Source organism: Ostrea edulis, chromosome 10, assembly GCF_947568905.1.
Source record: "Ostrea edulis chromosome 10, xbOstEdul1.1, whole genome shotgun sequence".
NCBI lineage: Eukaryota > Metazoa > Mollusca > Bivalvia > Ostreida > Ostreidae > Ostrea > Ostrea edulis.
The window spans coordinates 31794001-31812034 of NC_079173.1; the positions used below are offsets into that span (position 1 = coordinate 31794001).

The 18034-nt window shown below is 36.8% G+C and overlaps 2 protein-coding genes across 7 annotated transcripts in view; one reads left to right on the forward strand and one right to left on the reverse strand.

The window, feature by feature from the left end:
* The first annotated feature begins 509 nt into the window (after positions 1 to 509).
* On the forward strand, positions 510 to 6876 carry LOC125665788 (angiopoietin-related protein 1-like). Its single transcript, XM_048898671.2, has 3 exons — positions 510 to 1186; positions 3758 to 3911; positions 4774 to 6876. Exons 1-3 carry the CDS (start codon positions 532 to 534, stop codon positions 5252 to 5254), a joined length of 1290 nt encoding a protein of 429 aa, XP_048754628.2. The 5' UTR covers positions 510 to 531; the 3' UTR covers positions 5255 to 6876.
* A 1997-nt stretch (positions 6877 to 8873) lies between these two features.
* LOC125665787 (insulin-like growth factor 2 mRNA-binding protein 2) overlaps positions 8874 to 18034 on the reverse strand; it is a 31938-nt gene continuing 22777 nt past the window's right edge. For 4 of the 6 annotated variants that reach the window (XM_048898663.2, XM_048898664.2, XM_048898666.2 and 1 more), the window contains 5 exons: positions 17570 to 17665; positions 17296 to 17448; positions 14800 to 14922; positions 13481 to 13612; positions 8874 to 11773 (listed from right to left, as the gene is read on the reverse strand). In XM_048898663.2, coding sequence (XP_048754620.2) covers positions 11537 to 11773; positions 13481 to 13612; positions 14800 to 14922; positions 17296 to 17448; positions 17570 to 17665 — 741 coding nt within the window. In that variant the 3' untranslated portion in view covers positions 8874 to 11536. The remainder of the gene's footprint in view (positions 11774 to 13480; positions 13613 to 14799; positions 14923 to 17295; positions 17449 to 17569; positions 17666 to 18034) is intronic. The other 2 variants (XM_048898665.2, XM_048898670.2) reach the window with 1 other exon arrangement.

Here is an 18034-nt window from a genome sequence, read left to right on the forward strand (position 1 = left end):
TGTTCATACAAAAAAGTTCATGGTTATTTTGAAACTTCACCCATACGTAATCTGTTCAAGAAATATTACTTTAAAACCCCTCTGCCTTCAAACTTGTGAACATGTTATAGATTTATGTAAATTGGGAACGTATTTCTATAAGTGTTCAAATTTAAAAGCAGAAATCTAATATACTATCAAGAGATTATCCTCACCATTATACATCATGTATCATACTAGAGCTTACATAACATGCATTATTGACGCTTTCGTACAATAGACAATTGTAATTACGTCACTATTCCACATAATCGTCTTCGTTATGCCATGCTTTATACATGTATGTTAAACATACCATTATACAAGTTATTTTATGACCATATACGTTAAACCTATGAACTGTATAGTTCTTGGTAATAAACAATACATTAAACAATACAATTTATGATAATGCGTGAACGGCTTTCTAACTACATGTATACAGAAAACAGGATTCCCATCAGAGATAAGAGATTTATATCTCTGACCTTACACAACATCGATCTTAACACAATGTGTCACACTCACAAACAGCTGTGCACACTACTCGCAGTTTTCTCATTGGCATCCGGGTTCATTAACGACCCACTTGATACCACCACGTTACGCACCACCACCACCACCACCACCACCACACCACGACCCGTGACGGAACATCCATCCCAACCCTCCAATCCGGGAGAAATTCCGTCGGCATTCAAGAACCAGTTGGATAAAATGCAAGACGACTTGGACGAACTTGCGAAGCAAAACTCTGCCCTCAAGTTACAAGTGACGTCATTAGAAAATGACGTAACAACACTGATTCAACTGCAGGAAAGAGTACGGACTCTCGAGGAAGACAACATTATAACCAAAAGAAAACTAGCCGCCATTCAAAGCAGCGGAAGTCTGACGACGAGGGTACAGACTCTAGAAGCTTCAGAACCAGAAATAAAAGCGGACATATCAAATCTTAAGCTTGAGCTTGGAACCCATTCGAGAGCGTTTAACTCCGTCACGCAAGCGATTCAAAAGTCTATAGACAACGTGAAACAGACCGTTGATAAGCTGGTCTCGGGGAGTTCAGTCACCCCAATTCATCCAGGAGGACAGGTACCCATCACCACGCATGCGTCAGGAACTGTCACGCCGGCAAAGACCACGCCCCTTACAACAGTACTGCATGGTAAAGCGTTCAGATTATATCATATTTTTATGAGAAACTTTTTAGACACTTTGCACTTAAAGATAAATTATTTTTTCTTGCGTGTAAATTAATCAAGACATAATTGTGCTATTCTGAATTAAAAAACCAACTAAACTTTAACTGAAAATTATTATCACTAAAGATATATGTGTGTGTGCGCGCGCGCGCGTTCGTGCGTGTGCGTTCATGTGCGCGTACATATGATTGAGTATAGAGTGATCTGCCCTTGGATAGTACTTTGGAAGTTCAGTATCATACAAATTTGATATGAATATTTCATGAGCAAATAGTGTTCAGGGAGACTTGTTTTCTTGCTTTCCAAAAGGCGATTAGTGCTAAGATTGTCCTATAACTCCATTTTTGAGTTTCTTCGATGCACAATGGAACCACCTACATGTAGCTTATGCAGCCATTCGTTACCTTATTATTTCAAAAGTTCGTAGATATAATTTGAGACGTATTTTATTTCAAACGTCCGTAGATATATTTTAAGATGTATTTTATTTCAAAGGTTCGTAGATATAATTTGAGATGTATTTTTGTTACTCTTAAAAATACACTGCAAAATCGGAGTCGTTAACTCATTAATGAAGGATGATCCACCATGCATGATGCATTTGAATCCAAATTACAAGTCTTATCCTGCACCAGTAGACGTACTGTGGAATCATGTAGATTTGCCTTTTTGTATCTCTGTCAGTCTGTCTGTCCGTCTGTGTATGCATCCACCTGTTTGCATTTTTAAATGTCTGTCCTTACATGTATGTCTGTCTGTCTATGCAACACATTTTTTTTTCAATCAAGCACCCGCATACAACACATGTTCTCTTTGTAATACTATTGTGATAACTTTGTTTGTCTGATTCCTCTCTCAGATTGTCTGGATGTCTATTGTAATACTATTGTGATAACTTTGTTTGTCTGATTTTTCTCTCAGATTGTCTGGATGTCTATGTACAATGTAACACTATTGTGATAACTTTGTTTGTCTGATTCCTCTCTCAGATTGTCTGGATGTCTATGTAATACTATTGTGATAACTTTGTTTGTCTGATTTTTCTCTCAGATTGTCTGGATGTCTATGTACAATGTAACACTATTGTGATAACTTTGTTTGTCTGATTCCTCTCTCAGATTGTCTGGATGTCTATTGTAACACTATTGTGATAACTTTGTTTGTCTGATTTCTCTCTCAGATTGTCTGGATGTCTATGTACAATGTAATACTATTGTGATAACTTTGTCTGATTCCTCTCTCAGATTGTCTAGATGTCTATGTACAATGTAACACTATTGTGATAACTTTGTCTGTCTGATTTCTCTCTCAGATTGTCTGGATGTCTATGTACAATGTAACACTATTATGATAACTTTGATTGTCTGATTCCTCTCTCAGATTGTCTGGATGTCTATTGTAATACTATTGTGATAACTTTGTTTGTCTGATTCCTCTCTCAGATTGTCTGGATGTCTATGTACAATGTAATACTATTGTGATAACTTTGTTTGTCTGATTCCTCTCTCAGATTGTCTGGATGTCTATTGTAACACTATTGTGATAACTTTGTTTGTCTGATTTCTCTCTCAGATTGTCTGGATGTCTATGTACAATGTAATACTATTGTGATAACTTTGTCTGATTCCTCTCTCAGATTGTCTAGATGTCTATGTACAATGTAACACTATTGTGATAACTTTGTCTGTCTGATTTCTCTCTCAGATTGTCTGGATGTCTATGTACAATGTAACACTATTATGATAACTTTGATTGTCTGATTCCTCTCTCAGATTGTCTGGATGTCTATGTACAATGTAATACTATTGTGATAACTTTGTTTGTCTGATTCCTCTCTCAGATTGTCTGGATGTCTATTGTAATACTATTGTGATAACTTTGTTTGTCTGATTTCTCTCTCAGATTGTCTGGATGTCTATGTACAATGTAATACTATTGTGATAACTTTGTTTGTCTGATTCCTCTCTCAGATTGTCTGGATGTCTATTGTAATACTATTGTGATAACTTTGTTTGTCTGATTCCTCTCTCAGATTGTCTGGATGTCTATTGTAACACTATTGTGATAACTTTGTTTGTCTGATTTCTCTCTCAGATTGTCTGGATGTCTATGTACAATGTAATACTTTTGTGATAACTTTAGTTGTCTGATTTCTCTCTCAGATTGTCTGGATGTCTATGTACAATGTAATACTATTGTGATAACTTTGTTTGTCTGATTCCTCTCTCAGATTGTCTGGATCTCTATGTAATACTATTGTGATAACTTTGTCTGTTTTCTCTCTCAGATTGTCTGGATGTCTATGTACAATGTAACACTATTGTGATAACTTTGGTTGTCTGATTTCTCTCTCAGATTGTCTGGATGTCTATGTAATACTATTGTGATAACTTTGTCTGATTTCTCTCTCAGATTGTCTGGATGTCTATGTAATACTATTGTGATAACTTTGTTTGTCCGATTCCTCTCTCAGATTGTCTGGATGTCTATATAATACTATTGTGATAACTTTGTTTGTCTGATTTCTCTCTCAGATTGTCTGGATGTCTATGCCCAAGCTCAGACACCCGGAGTCTTCACTATTCAACCTCCACAATCCCCACGACCATTTAAAGTTTTCTGTGACCATGGTTGGACTATAATACAGAAAAGAATAGATGGTACAACTTATTTCTCCGGTCCATTCAGGTTTGTATAAAGTGTATTAACCGGTAATCTATTGACAGATTTTCCCCGTCCGGTCAGGTTTATACATTATTAATCAGCCTATCATATCCGGTAATCTATTAACAGATTTTCCCTGTCCGGTCAGGTTTATACATTATTAATCAGCCTATCATAATGTATCTCGCTTCCTTACAGGGAAGTAGACATACCGTTCACAAGTCTTACATCCCTTCCTTTTATTACATCCCTCCTCCCATCCATGATTGTCTCCCTTCTCCCACCCTTAAGTTCTTTTCTTAATCCCATTCTTTCTCCCACCCTTAAGTCCTTTCCTGTATTCCCTTCCTTCTCCCACCTTCAAGTCCTTTCCTATATTCCCTTCCTTCTCCCACCCTCAAGTCCTTTCCTATATTCCCTTCCTTCTCCCACCCTCAAGTCCTTTCCTTAATTCCCTTCCACCTCCCATCCTTATGTCATTTTCTATATTCCCTTCCTTCTACCACCCTCAAGTCCTTTCCTTTATTCCCTTCCTACTCCCACCTTCAAGTCCTTTGCTTTATTCCCTTCCTTCTCCCACCCTCAAGTCCTTTCCATTATTGCCCTCCTTCTCCCATCCTGAAGTTCTTTCCTTTATTCCCTTCCTTCTCCCACCCTCAAGTCCTTTCCATTATTGCCCTCCTTCTCCCATCCTGAAGTTCTTTCCTTTATTGCCTTCCTTCTCCCAACCTCAAGTCCTTTCCTTAATGCCCTTCCTTTTCCCCACCCTTAAGTCCTTTCCTTTATTCCCTTCCTCCTCCTCTTTCTCTTCCTTTCACTTCTCCTCTACTGTCCCTACCTTCTACTCTGTCCGCCTCAATTTAAAGGTATTTATGAAATTTTTCAGGACTTGGTCTGATTTTGTTGGAGGATTCGGAAATGTGTCTGCAGAGCATTGGTTAGGCAATGAAAACGTATACAATATTCTGGCGCAAACTGACTATGGCCTTAGGGTGGAGGGTGTGGGGTACAGCGGTAAATTATACTGGGCTCAGTACAGCAATTTTACAATAGAAAACGAAAGGAATTACTACCGCATTCATGTCTCTGGATATACGGGTAACTTCGACGACACTATGGAAACAGCCAATGGAAATGCATTTGTTACACAGGATCATCCGGGCACCGTTCGTTTCTTTTTGGATTGTTCTGGGTACACTGCTAGTGGGTGGTGGGCCAACACCACGACGGCTGTCTCAAACTGTGGATATGACTTAAACGCCATGTATATGAAAACTGGTAGTTATTGTATGAGTTTCGCTGGCATCTGTGTCAAAAGTTCTGTGATGAAAATCATTCCGAGTTCCACGCTCCCAGTGAGCCCTTGATTTGTCATCACGTACAGAGAACCTTGTATCGTATTGTACAGTGTTTACAATCTTAAATTGTACTGTGCTGATGAAATCAAGCATAGAGAAGACGAACTATTAGCTACTGTCTTTGTATAAAGATATGATCTGGAGGAAATACTGCTAACGTTTTTACAAGTGACTTTTGAAACCTAAAATTAAATCAAGGATACAACTAATCATTGCCCTGCTGATATAACTAATTATCGCCCTGCTGATATAACTAATTATCGCCCTGCTGATATAACTAATTATCGCCCTTTGGTGTAACTAAGTATCGCTCTAATACAGCTAATCATCACACTGCTGATATAACTAATTATCGCCCTTTGGTGTAACTAAGTATCGCCCTGTTGATACAGCTAATCATCACACTGCTGATAAAACTAATCATCGCCCTGCTGATATAACTAATTATCGCCCTTTGGTGTAACTAAGCATCGCCCTGTTGATACAGCTAATAATCACACTGCTGATATAACTAATCATCGCCCTGCTGATATAACTAATTATCGCCCTTTGGTGTAACTAAGTATCGCTATAATACAGCTAATCATCACACTGCTGATATAACTAATTATCACACTTCTGATATAACTAATTATCGCCCTGCTGATATAACTAATCATCGCCCTGCTGATATAACTAATCATCGCCCTGCTGATATAACTAATCATTGTCCTGCTGATATAACTAATCATCGCCCTGCTGATATAACTAATCATCGCCCTGCTGATATAACTAATCATCGCCCTGCTGATATAACTAATCATCGCCCTGCTGATATAACTAAGTATCACCCTGCTGATATAACTAATTATCGCCCTGCTGATATAACTAATTATCGCCCTGCTGATATAACTAAGTATCACCCTGCTGATATAACTAATTATCGCCCTGCTGATATAACTAATTATCGCCCTGCTGATATAACTAATTATCGCCCTGCTGATGTAACTAATCATCGCCCTGCTGATATAACTAATCATCGCCCTGCTGATATAACTAATCATCGCCCTGCTGATATAACTAATTATCACACTGCTGATATAACTAATCATCACACTGCTGATATAACTAATCATCACACTGCTGATATAACTAATCATCACACTGCTGATATAACTAATTATCACACTGCTGATATAACTAATCATCACACTGCTGATATAACTAATTATCACACTGCTGATATAACTAATTATCACACTGCTGATATAACTAATCATCACACTGCTGATATAACTAATCATCACACTGCTGATATAACTAATCATCGCCCTGCTGGTTCGAAGTTTTCTTCTGCATTTTCCAATGCACAGCTTTGTTTTCCATCCTTCCCATATGACCACGATTTGAACAATCTACACTACCCGAGGATGTTTGGCTGAATAACAATATCACTTATCAATGCCCTGCTGTTCTTGAGAACAGTTTCCCTACATATCCTCATGAATTTAAAACTGTGATTCCCTACTGTAACCCCACCCTACCTCCAGGGGTTATGATCTATCCACTTTCACATTAGGGTTTTTTTCTGGTCCAGTTGTTCTTAATATTTTTAAAAGATGCTACCATATTTTCACTATTTCTCAATTATATATCATCTTTGAAGTATAACCTTTCATTTATCACAGGATGCTTTATGACAAGTTTGGTTGAAATAGGCCCAGTGATTCGGGAGAAAAGGTCAAAAATGTGCAAAAGCTTTGTTCACCTATTGTATAGACATATAAGTCAGCCATATATGATATGCTATGATATGGGACCCATCCATAAATTCCTCATTTCTATTCAATGGTTTCATAAAATGATGTTGATTTAAGTTTATTTCGCTCGTATCATAAATGGGAATCGAACGTAACAAGTTTTGAAATGATTTGGTGATCAACATATTTACGAATTAAGAAAAAACTAGGCAAATAATAAACATTTCCTGAAATATCGCCGATTTTGCAAAGTTTGAGTGACGACACATCACTGGAACTCGACTTTTGAAACTTTTCTTTTTCTTTGAAGTGAAACCGTCTTCTGAAACCGGTCGCGGTAGCTCAGTGGTAGAGTGCGCTTCATAACCTGCTGATTGCTCCTTCGTCGAACGCTCGGCATTTAGAAGTGAGAATCACGGATCTTTCGGATATGATCTTAAAAACGGAGGTCCCGTGTTGTGGCAGGCATTGGCAAGATAGAGAACCCTCACTGAAACGGCCCTGAGCGCTAAGCAAAGGTCTAAATTTATGGTATTTCACCTACAGCTGGTGACGTCTCAAAACAATCAATCATCCAAAAATATTGTATCTTGAATGTTTTAATGATAGACTTTTGAACTTGATATCTTTCTCTCTTAATTAAGATGGTATATGTAATTTAAATCAGAGTGTGCATTTTTATTGAAAAACGGGACCACGAGGTAATTAGTTATTAGGGGTCTAACCACTGTTCTTATTAGGGAGTCTAACCACTGTTCTTATTAGGGAGTCTAACCACTGTTCTTATCAGGGGATCGAAACACTGTTCTTATCAGGGGATCTAACCACTATTCTTATCAGGGGATATAACCACTGTTCTTATCAGGGGATCTAACCAGTTCTTATCAGGGGATCTAACCACTATTCTTATCAGGGGATCTAACCACTGTTCTTATCAGTGGATCTAACCACTGTTCTTATCAGGGGATATAACCACTGTTCTTATCAGGGGATCTAACCACTGTTCTTATTAGTGGATCTAACCAGTTATTAGGGGGTCTAACCACTGTTCTTATCAGGGGATCTAACCACTATTCTTATCAGGGGATCTAACCACTGTTCTTATCAGTGGATCTAACCACTGTTCTTATCAGGGGATCTAACCACAGTTCTTATCAGCGGATCTAACCACTGAGCTACTCGGTCGATCTACGAACCGTGGTAATATCAATACAATATAAATCATACGAGATCTCTTCTTATGAGATGAAAAATATATATATATTTTTTAAAATTATAGAAACGTCGCGTAGTAAGTAAATAAAAGTTAGATATCCACATCATAAAGATGGGGGGAATTCCAACACATGAAATGTTCAGGAACATCTTTTACCATATGACCTCAGAATCAAGTGGTCATCTACTCCCAAATTAAGATGTGTCAGTGCAACAAGTTTGACATCTGTCAGGCAAAGGGTTCCAAGAAATTGAGCAGACAATATACAGCTGCATTACCATGTCCAGTTTGGATCTTCACCACGTGAACTCAAAATGATTAGAGTTCACCTAGATTCCTATTGTACCAAGCTTGATGTCTGTCAGGTACAGGGTTATCAAGAAATTGGGCAGACAATATCTTTCTACGTCCAGAGTGGATTCATCCTTGACCATGTGACCTCAAAATCAATGACGGTCATCTACTCCTAAAGGTTCTTAGGATATTGAGCAGACAGGACCAACAGATGCAAAACAATATGCCCCTCTTTTTCAAAAGGGGGGGGGGGGGGGGGGGGGCATAAAAATTGTTACAACTGTAGTTCAAATTTCTTCTTTGTCTTCATTTTCATTATCCATGACCTGTGCACCAATGGCTCCATCTAGAAAACAGTATTACAAACTAGAAAACACAATTCAATGAACTAGAATAATTTTATTTCCGTAAGAAAAGGGAGACAATATTGCGAACTGGCTGACTGCAACCTGATCAGAGTGCATCAGAACACGGGAGCTGACAACTGTATTGTATAATATATAAAGAACACATTCTAAATAGCAATGTACAGTTGGCTCAACAGAAATAGTAGGGTCTGTGTTTACTGAAAATGGCTAGCAAGTCAAAACATGATCTACAAACCGGCATCTCAGTAAAATTTCTTTGTAATTCTACTGGATCCTGCTACACTGTAGTGCTGTAAGTGTTTTACATCAAAAGTCTCTATAAAAACACTTACTCTACCCTAAAATCATGTTCTCTAGCCATCAATCAACATTTACCTGTTTAAACCAGAAGGTTGACTTGGACAAAATTTATCAGTTTAATTCATTTAGTTTTGAAGCCCACTTTTATCCAAGCCCCCCTTTTCATATTTAAATATCTGCCAGAGCTTTGATAGCATTTCTGTTGTTCTGTGGTCATCCCTAACATAATAAATCTGTACACGGTAATGGTTTGTTAATACAAGGAAACAATCAAAATATTAAAATGGGGAAAAACACTGAAGTATTGCAGCTCCTGGTCATGTCTTCACAGCAATAATGCCTTAAAGACACAGCAATAATGCCATAAAGACCCAGCAATAATGCCTTAAAGACACAGAAGAGTTCATTGTAGAATCCACAAGTTTTAATCTTTAATGCAGTCATTGCTATGAAGACAGGGCAATACACTAGTAATACAAGATCCTGTACACAAGCTACGGGGGAATACTGAAGTAGAAAAGTCAGATTCTGGGTATTTAGGAACACCCAGTTTATCGAAGACTACTGATATATTGGCGGATTCTGGGTATTTAGGAACACCCAGTTTATAAAAGACAACTGATTATAGGCTGCGACCAAATGTGCACAATCAAAATGTTTCTTGGTTTTTTTTTCATTCAGAGTACACAAAGTGTGTGTCTTAAATCTTTGAACTATGATACATTAAATACAAAACAGACAATGCATGATATTGCAACAATTCAGGTATACTGTATACAGGTTCACTGTTTTATACATGTGGCTTTTCCAAAGCCAAGTCTTTGACACAACCTTAAAATCAAAACATATTGAGGTAGTTTTATATGTTCCCAATATTGAATTGTCCATTAGTTTAAGATCAAAGACTTGACTTCTTTTTAAGCATAAAGGTCACAAGAAAAATCGTTTTACTGGGAAAATAAAATAAATGGGAACATTTGAAATTTCAAATAAAAAAGCACAAGTTTTCAACTCCATCAATAAACTAAGAGAACGGTCTGTAACTGCAGTCAAACATTACAAATTGAAACTACATCCAAAAGATATACTCAACAAACAACAAGTTTTTTTTTGGCAATTTTCATTAACCATATTTTACAGTTCCATCTAAATCGGATAGGTATAAGTCACATTTCCAACTGGATGTCGATTTGTATATTGGAAAAAACGTGCATATTGCACTGAAATTCCCATCCAATTAAAATATTAGCTAGGAATTTTGTACATTTCATCATTTAATTATTCTCCTTTTCAATGTTTCAATACACTGATTGGCTCCTCGTGATTTCACATACTTTGTGAATTTTTACCTCTATTAGGTACGTTTATAAACAGAGCATCCAGTTTGTTTTGCTACTTACAAATCAACCATTACATCTGAGGAAACAAGATCAGGCTCCAGGACCACACACAGAGATCAGGTTCATGTCCTTAACTTATCAAAATCACACTATACTTCAAAAATATATTGAATATCTCAAACCTAATCTGATCAACATTTTCTACCGACTCAAAAATATTGATACTTTAGATTCGATATACATGTACTTCTCTGTTAATGGTGATGGAGCCAGATGAAATCTATTCTTATGGAGTAACAGCTTGATTTGTAGACACAGTATTTTAGACATTTCAAGTGTCCAGAGTAATACAGAGCTATACAATTCTTTGTCAGTTTTAAGACCTGTTTGGCTTGAAGTCGTATATATGTAGTGTTTATAGAATGTCTTGGTGGAAATAAAGATATTCTTTTTTCATTCTTTTTTATGCAATATAATGGACAATAAAAAAAGCTTGTCCCTTCAACAGGTCATAAAAATTCTAACAAAAAATTCTGTCAACAAGTATCAAAAATAAATTTATTACAAAAAAATGGCCAATATTAAAAAAAAAATCAATACTGGCCCAATAAACACATTTGTTCCTACCCCAATGCTTGCTTTAAAAAGCAAGCAATCTACCCAACAATGAACAACATAAAATTTCTACCCCCAAATAAGGTTTTACGAACATTTCAAAAGGGGTACAATTTGCATTGAACCTCATAAATTAATGCCCTTTCTAGTAAAAAGTATCTTACATATTAAAACATGTTCATTTTTCACCCACCCCCAACCCATTAGTCAGTTTCCATAATTTTTTCCTTCAAATTATAATAAATTTCAAACTCAAACTAAAAACTATTTGGCAACTTGGAAATGTCGAAAATATCTCTCTATGGATTCAAATCCAATCCGTTTTCACTAGAGCATAAAATAAGTGACCATCCTTACGTTGGACACCCAACAATTAAACATTTCCCACCCCTGACTGAACACACCACTATCTACAACACTCATTTCCCGTTCTGCTGATTCCTTGGTTGTAGTCGTCGTTGCTGTCCTGACATGAGGCCAGGGCCCTGCTGGGGGCGAGGATTAACCAATGATCGAATTCTTCTCATTGCTGGCTGCATAGCATAGAAATGTCCAATAATAGAAACGGCTACCTCCAAATCCCCATCTTGTTGGCTTTGAGAATTCTGGTCAGGAACTTTGACTATTGCACCACTGACTCTCTGCATTTCACGAACCTATCAATAGAATGGACACTGGTCAAGACCCTCATTTTGTATTTGTATGCTAAACACAATGTTACAATACATGCATCTCATCACTGGTCCAATGTACATTGAGAGTAGCTACCTAACACAAATGGGTAAATTTAATGAAGCTGGGAATTTCAAATCGAATTGGCGGGTTGTATATTGTTTAATATCCCACTCGAGCATCTATCACTCATAGAGAGACGTCAACGTTGCCGGTGAAGGGCTGCAAAATTTAGATCTATGCTTGGCGCTTATGGACTTTGAGCAGGGAGGCATCTTTATCGTGCCACACCTGTTGTGACACGGGATCTCGGTTTTTGCGATCTCATCCGAAGGACCGCCCCGCTTAGTCGCCTCTTATGACAAGCAAGGGGTACCGAGGACCTATCCTAACCTAGATCCCCACGGGACTTGCTGCAATCAATATTTTAAGATATACCTTCACACAAGTATCAAGGGGAAATGTTTCAAGGAGACAAGAGACCTGAAGGTGCACAGAAAAAGGTGAAACTGTAGCTCTCTAGTATATCTCAATTCCAATGCTGTATATGATAAAAGGAAGACCTTTAGGCTGAAGTATCAGTAGGAAAGTGAACATATCAGTGATGATTCTGTTAAACAGCGGAATTCAGAATCCGGCAGTCATGAACCATTTCCGATATTATGTCACTTTCTTTCTAGATTTACAGCAATCCGTTTCCAAATTTGTGAAGTCGGGAAAAATTTAGATTCATTTAGTCTGTAGGGAAAAATTTAGGTTCATTTAGTCTGTATTCTTTATCTCGAAAAGTTTCTTTTGTCTTATCAGTGCATGCACTGTAAAGTTGGGTAATGGACTGTGATCCGACAATATGGTTTGGCACTCCGAAACTTTGCAATATCTGAATATGACCCAACACCCTGTAAGTGTATTTCTACTGTAACATCCTGTAAGTGTATTTCTACTGTAACACCCTGTAAGTGTATTTCTACTGTAACATCCTGTAAGTGTATTTCTACTGTAACATCCTGTAAGTGTATTTCTACTGTAACACCCTGTAAGTGTATTTCTACTGTAACACCCTGTAAGTGTATTTCTACTGTAACATCCTGTAAGTGTACTTCTAACGACACATTGTTTTTAGATACATTCTGTGATGTTTTGGTAATTATCCAGTGTTTTTGGCGTTTTCGTGAATTCCATGGAAATCTGTACCCATTTTCACTCTTTGTCACACATTTTTGGGCTCAGCTTGCAGAAACCTAGATTTCTATAGCAGACACCGAACAGGAGATTTGCCCCTGCACCCTACAATGGACTTTAAGGCCCCCGTCCTATTTCAGATATTTTGAAATGTTCACAGAATCTTCACCGACATACCCTTGTCCGTGAAAAACTATAAAACACTCCCATTTGAGCCACTGTAAATTGTAGGAAAATATTACATCCCTGGTCAGAACAATGTGAACATCATTTAATAATAATGAAGCAGGGCTGACGTTGTGTCCTTGGGAAAGGCACTTTACATGAATTTCCTCACTCCACCCAAGTGTAAAAGGGGTACCTGGCTATAGACAGTGAAAGATATTGTTAGAATGTTAGTGCTCTAGCACTTGTGAATTATCAAAAGACGAGAAATACTTGCTGATCTCTGGCTGATGACGCCCACTAATGTGTGACGTGTGAATTATCAAAAGACGAGAAATACTTGCATTTTGTCCTCCTTTTCCTATAATTCTACCAATCATGCTTCTGGGGACCATCACCTCCGACCGCAGGTGCACTTCCTCTATTCTCTGGAATCCTCCTTCGGTTTTTATCTTGTCAAACACGTAAAACTGAGCCTGCAAAATGGCAATGAATTTGTTTGAAACTACATGTACACCTTCACCAACTTCCAATTTGATCTACATGTATATATATGTATGCCTTTCATCTACAAACTGATAAAGTGTTGCAAGAATAGCTGTTAGATTTTTTTCCTTTCTTTTAGATTTTGTTCCTTTGTTCTTCCAAATACAGAAAATTATTGTCATTACCAATTTCATAACAACAATGTACATAAGGGGTGCACCAATATTTAAGTTTTGCCGAGTATCGATACATAACCTTTGATACACCTACTAATATATTTCTTTATGTATTCGGATTAACTTTCAATATTTTTGATAGGCTTTTCTAAGATTATTTATGCAAAATGTCAAGAAAATCAAAATGCAATTATTTTAGCAATGAAAAAGAAAACAAGCAAAATGCAATCTGTGTTCAGCAGTAGTTGCCACATTGGGAGGGACAACAAATTTGATATTTCATTTGCACTGGCACCACAACATTGAGTTGAATAACCTGATCCCACCTGAGGTATATTCAGGGGTCTGTGTTTGTCCAACTCTCTCTACTTTGTATTTCTTGTAGAAGTTATGAGATTGATCACTTTGTTTATCTTCAACTTTCGCAAACACAGCGAGACAACTCATGCCTCCGGAGATGTTAACTATGTATATGTAGTGATTTTCTTACCTTCGTCTGTTTGTAATGAGACAATCAGATTTAGTGACATATTGAGTAAAAAAAAAGTTGCTACTCTGCACCAAGTCGTAAATTTATATACTTTAATTGAAGCTCAGTGAATGATAGTAATTCTCTTGTTTTTACTTTGTCTCAAGGGAAGAAGAACAAAGGAAAAGTTGTTTTATGTTTTCATTTTTGGTTGTTAAATGTTTTTTGTTTGATTTTACATTGATAAATAATAAAATCAAATATATCGTGTATTGTTAAATTTTATATTGTATCGTATAATAATGAATAAAATTAATATAGCGCCTTATATAAAACAAATTACTCTAGGGCACTTTACAAAGGTACTAATATAAAAAATTTCTGACCAACACTCAGCCCTAATATATAATATACATACATGTAGTACACTACACAAATTTCTAAATATGGTATAATAAACACGTCTTTCAACATCTTGTTCTAGGGACGGCAGAATATCATCCTTCACTAGGCTACTTCACTATCCACTCACCTTCCACTGGGCTTCGGCTGTGCCAGTGATGATGACCTTTCTCTCGTCTAGTGGTGGAGAGGGACCCTTCCTCTCCCCGTTCATTTCACCATTCTTTCCAGGAAGAATCTGTGGATTTTCAATCTACAGTATATACATATCAAATCATTAGATCACTTACAAATATTCACAACTCCACATTCCAATCTGAATTTCACTGCCTGTCGTCCTTTCAATCTGAATTTTACCATTATGAAATTTCAACTCATACCACAATACAGTTATAGTTAGCAGATCAGACTGGGGCGGAATTCAAGTCAACAAAGATATTCTGACTTTATCCAATCATCATTTCTAGCAAGTTCCAAATATTCTGAATTTTGTGTGGATTGTCAATACACAATGAGCACATGAAATACAATTTCATACAAGCAGTGGATTTTCTGATTTCCTAACAATATTGCAGAAAATAGACAATGTGAAGTATATTTTGCAGCTAATCCCCTCCCCTATCTCAAAAGTTAATATGATGCATGGGTTGAGATATATTTTTTGACTTCATTGAAAATAAAGAACTTGTATATATTCCAATTCATAAATTGTATTCATTTGCATCAATTCTGAAAAATGTTTGTAGCAAGTGTTGTTAATTGGGACTTTTATCGATCCTACACGTTCCTTGATGTTGGGAGACACACTGTAATTTAGACATACCTTAATTCTAGCACTCAATAATCTCATGATTTCCTTGATGTTAGGAGACACATTGTAATTTAGACATACCTTAATTCTAGCACTCAATAATCTCATGATTTCCTTGATGTTAGGAGACACACTGTAATTTAGACATACCTTAATTCTAGCACTCAATAATCTCATGATTTCCTTGACGTTAGGAGACACATTGTAATTTAGACCATACCTTAATTCTAGCACTCAATAATCTCATGATTTCCTTGATGTTAGGAGACACATTGTAATTTAGACATACCTTAATTCTAGCACTCAATAATCTCATGATTTCCTTGATGTTAGGAGACACATTGTAATTTAGACCATACCTTAATTCTAGCACTCAATAATCTCATGATTTCCTTGATGTTTGGAGACACATTGTAATTTAGACATACCTTAATTCTAGCACTCAATAATCTCATGATTTCCTTGATTTTAGGAGACACATTGTAATTTAGACATACCTTAATTCTGGCACTCAATAATCTCATGATTTCCTTGACGTTAGGAGACACATTGTAATTTAGACATACCTTAATTCTAGCACTCAATAATCTCATGATTTCCTTGATGTTTGGAGACACATTGTAATTTAGACCATACCTTAATTCTGGCACTCAATAATCTCATGATTTCCTTGACGTTAGGAGACACATTGTAATTTAGACCATACCTTAATTCTAGCACTCAATAATCTCATGATTTCCTTGATGTTTGGAGACACATTGTAATTTAGACCATACTTTAATTCTAGCACTCAATAATCTCATGATTTCCTTGACGTTTGGAGACACATTGTAATTTAGACATACCTTAATTCTAGCACTCAATAATCTCATGATTTCCTTGATTTTAGGAGACACATTGTAATTTAGACATACCTTAATTCTAGCACTCAATAATCTCATGATTTCCTTGACGTTAGGAGACACATTGTAATTTAGACATACCTTAATTCTAGCACTCAATAATCTCATGATTTCCTTGATGTTAGAAGACACACTGTAATTTAGACATACCTTAATTCTAGCACTCAATAATCTCATGATTTCCTTGATGTTAGGAGACACATTGTAATTTAGACCATACCTTAATTCTAGCACTCAATAATCTCATGATTTCCTTGATGTTTGGAGACACATTGTAATTTAGACATACCTTAATTCTAGCACTCAATAATCTCATGATTTCCTTGATTTTAGGAGACACATTGTAATTTAGACATACTTTAATTCTGGCACTCAATAATCTCATGATTTCCTTGACGTTAGGAGACACATTGTAATTTAGACATACCTTAATTCTAGCACTCAATAATCTCATGATTTCCTTGATGTTTGGAGACACATTGTAATTTAGACCATACTTTAATTCTAGCACTCAATAATCTCATGATTTCCTTGACGTTTGGAGACACATTGTAATTTAGACATACCTTAATTCTAGCACTCAATAATCTCATGATTTCCTTGATTTTAGGAGACACATTGTAATTTAGACCATACCTTAATTCTAGTACTCAATAATCTCATGATTTCCTTGACGTTAGGAGACACATTGTAATTTAGACATACCTTAATTCTGGCACTCAATAATCTCATGATTTCCTTGACGTTAGGAGACACATTGTAATTTAGACCATACCTTAATTCTAGCACTCAATAATCTCATGATTTCCTTGACGTTAGGAGACACATTGTAATTTAGACATACCTTAATTCTGGCACTAGAGAGTCTCATGATTTCCTTGATGTTTGGAGACACATTGTAATTTAGACATACCTTAATTCTGGCACTAGAGAGTCTCATGATTTCCTTGATGTTGGATCCCTTGCTGCCTATACATGCCCCCACTGTACTCTCGGGAATATACAAGTACGTCACTTCCAGCTCCTGCTGGGGCGGGCCTTGGCCGTAGTAAAATCCGTCACCCTGCTGAAGAATAAATCTGGATATAACCCATCAAACACGCCACCAACATTTTAAGGAAGTATGATTCTATGACAAATAAGTAGTCTTGATAAACTGAGTTGGGCCTCCACTGAATTCATCTCACCATCTGATAAGGAGGGTAGTGTGGTTGTCTTTGGTAATTGTATTGAGGCATCATATTGGGCATAGGAGGCATTCCACCAAACATACCCATCTGTGTCTGAAAAAACAAACAAGCAAACAATGAAGCCAACACCGAGAATTATTTGAAGCTGGGGGAGTTTCTGGTTCCCTGGGGCTTTAATGAATGTTGGAGGCCTGACATCAACTTCAGTGAGGAAATTTGTGAGAAGTTTTTTAGATATTCAAATTTGGAGATTGCATTACAGCAACACAAGACCTTATTGTGCTGTAAATGAAAGGTTTTAGCTAGTTGAAGTAGCTGTTGCTCTCTGTATATCCTGATTGAGGAGCATGCACATGGACTACTTTAAAACCCCAGTTAAATTTGCGATACTTGAGCATCTGACAACAAAATATCTTTAATTTTATTTGTGATCCTTCAATACCCCCCCCCCCCCCCTTCCAT

Coding starts and splice junctions, on each gene's coding strand:
- LOC125665788 (XM_048898671.2), top strand. CDS start 532: ATGTGTCACACTCACAAACAGCTGTGCACACTACTCGCAGTTTTCTCA. Junction 1,187..3,757: donor CCTTACAACAGTACTGCATG/GTAAAGCGTTCA, acceptor TTTCTCTCTCAG/ATTGTCTGGATGTCTATGCC. Junction 3,912..4,773: donor TATTTCTCCGGTCCATTCAG/GTTTGTATAAAG, acceptor GAAATTTTTCAG/GACTTGGTCTGATTTTGTTG.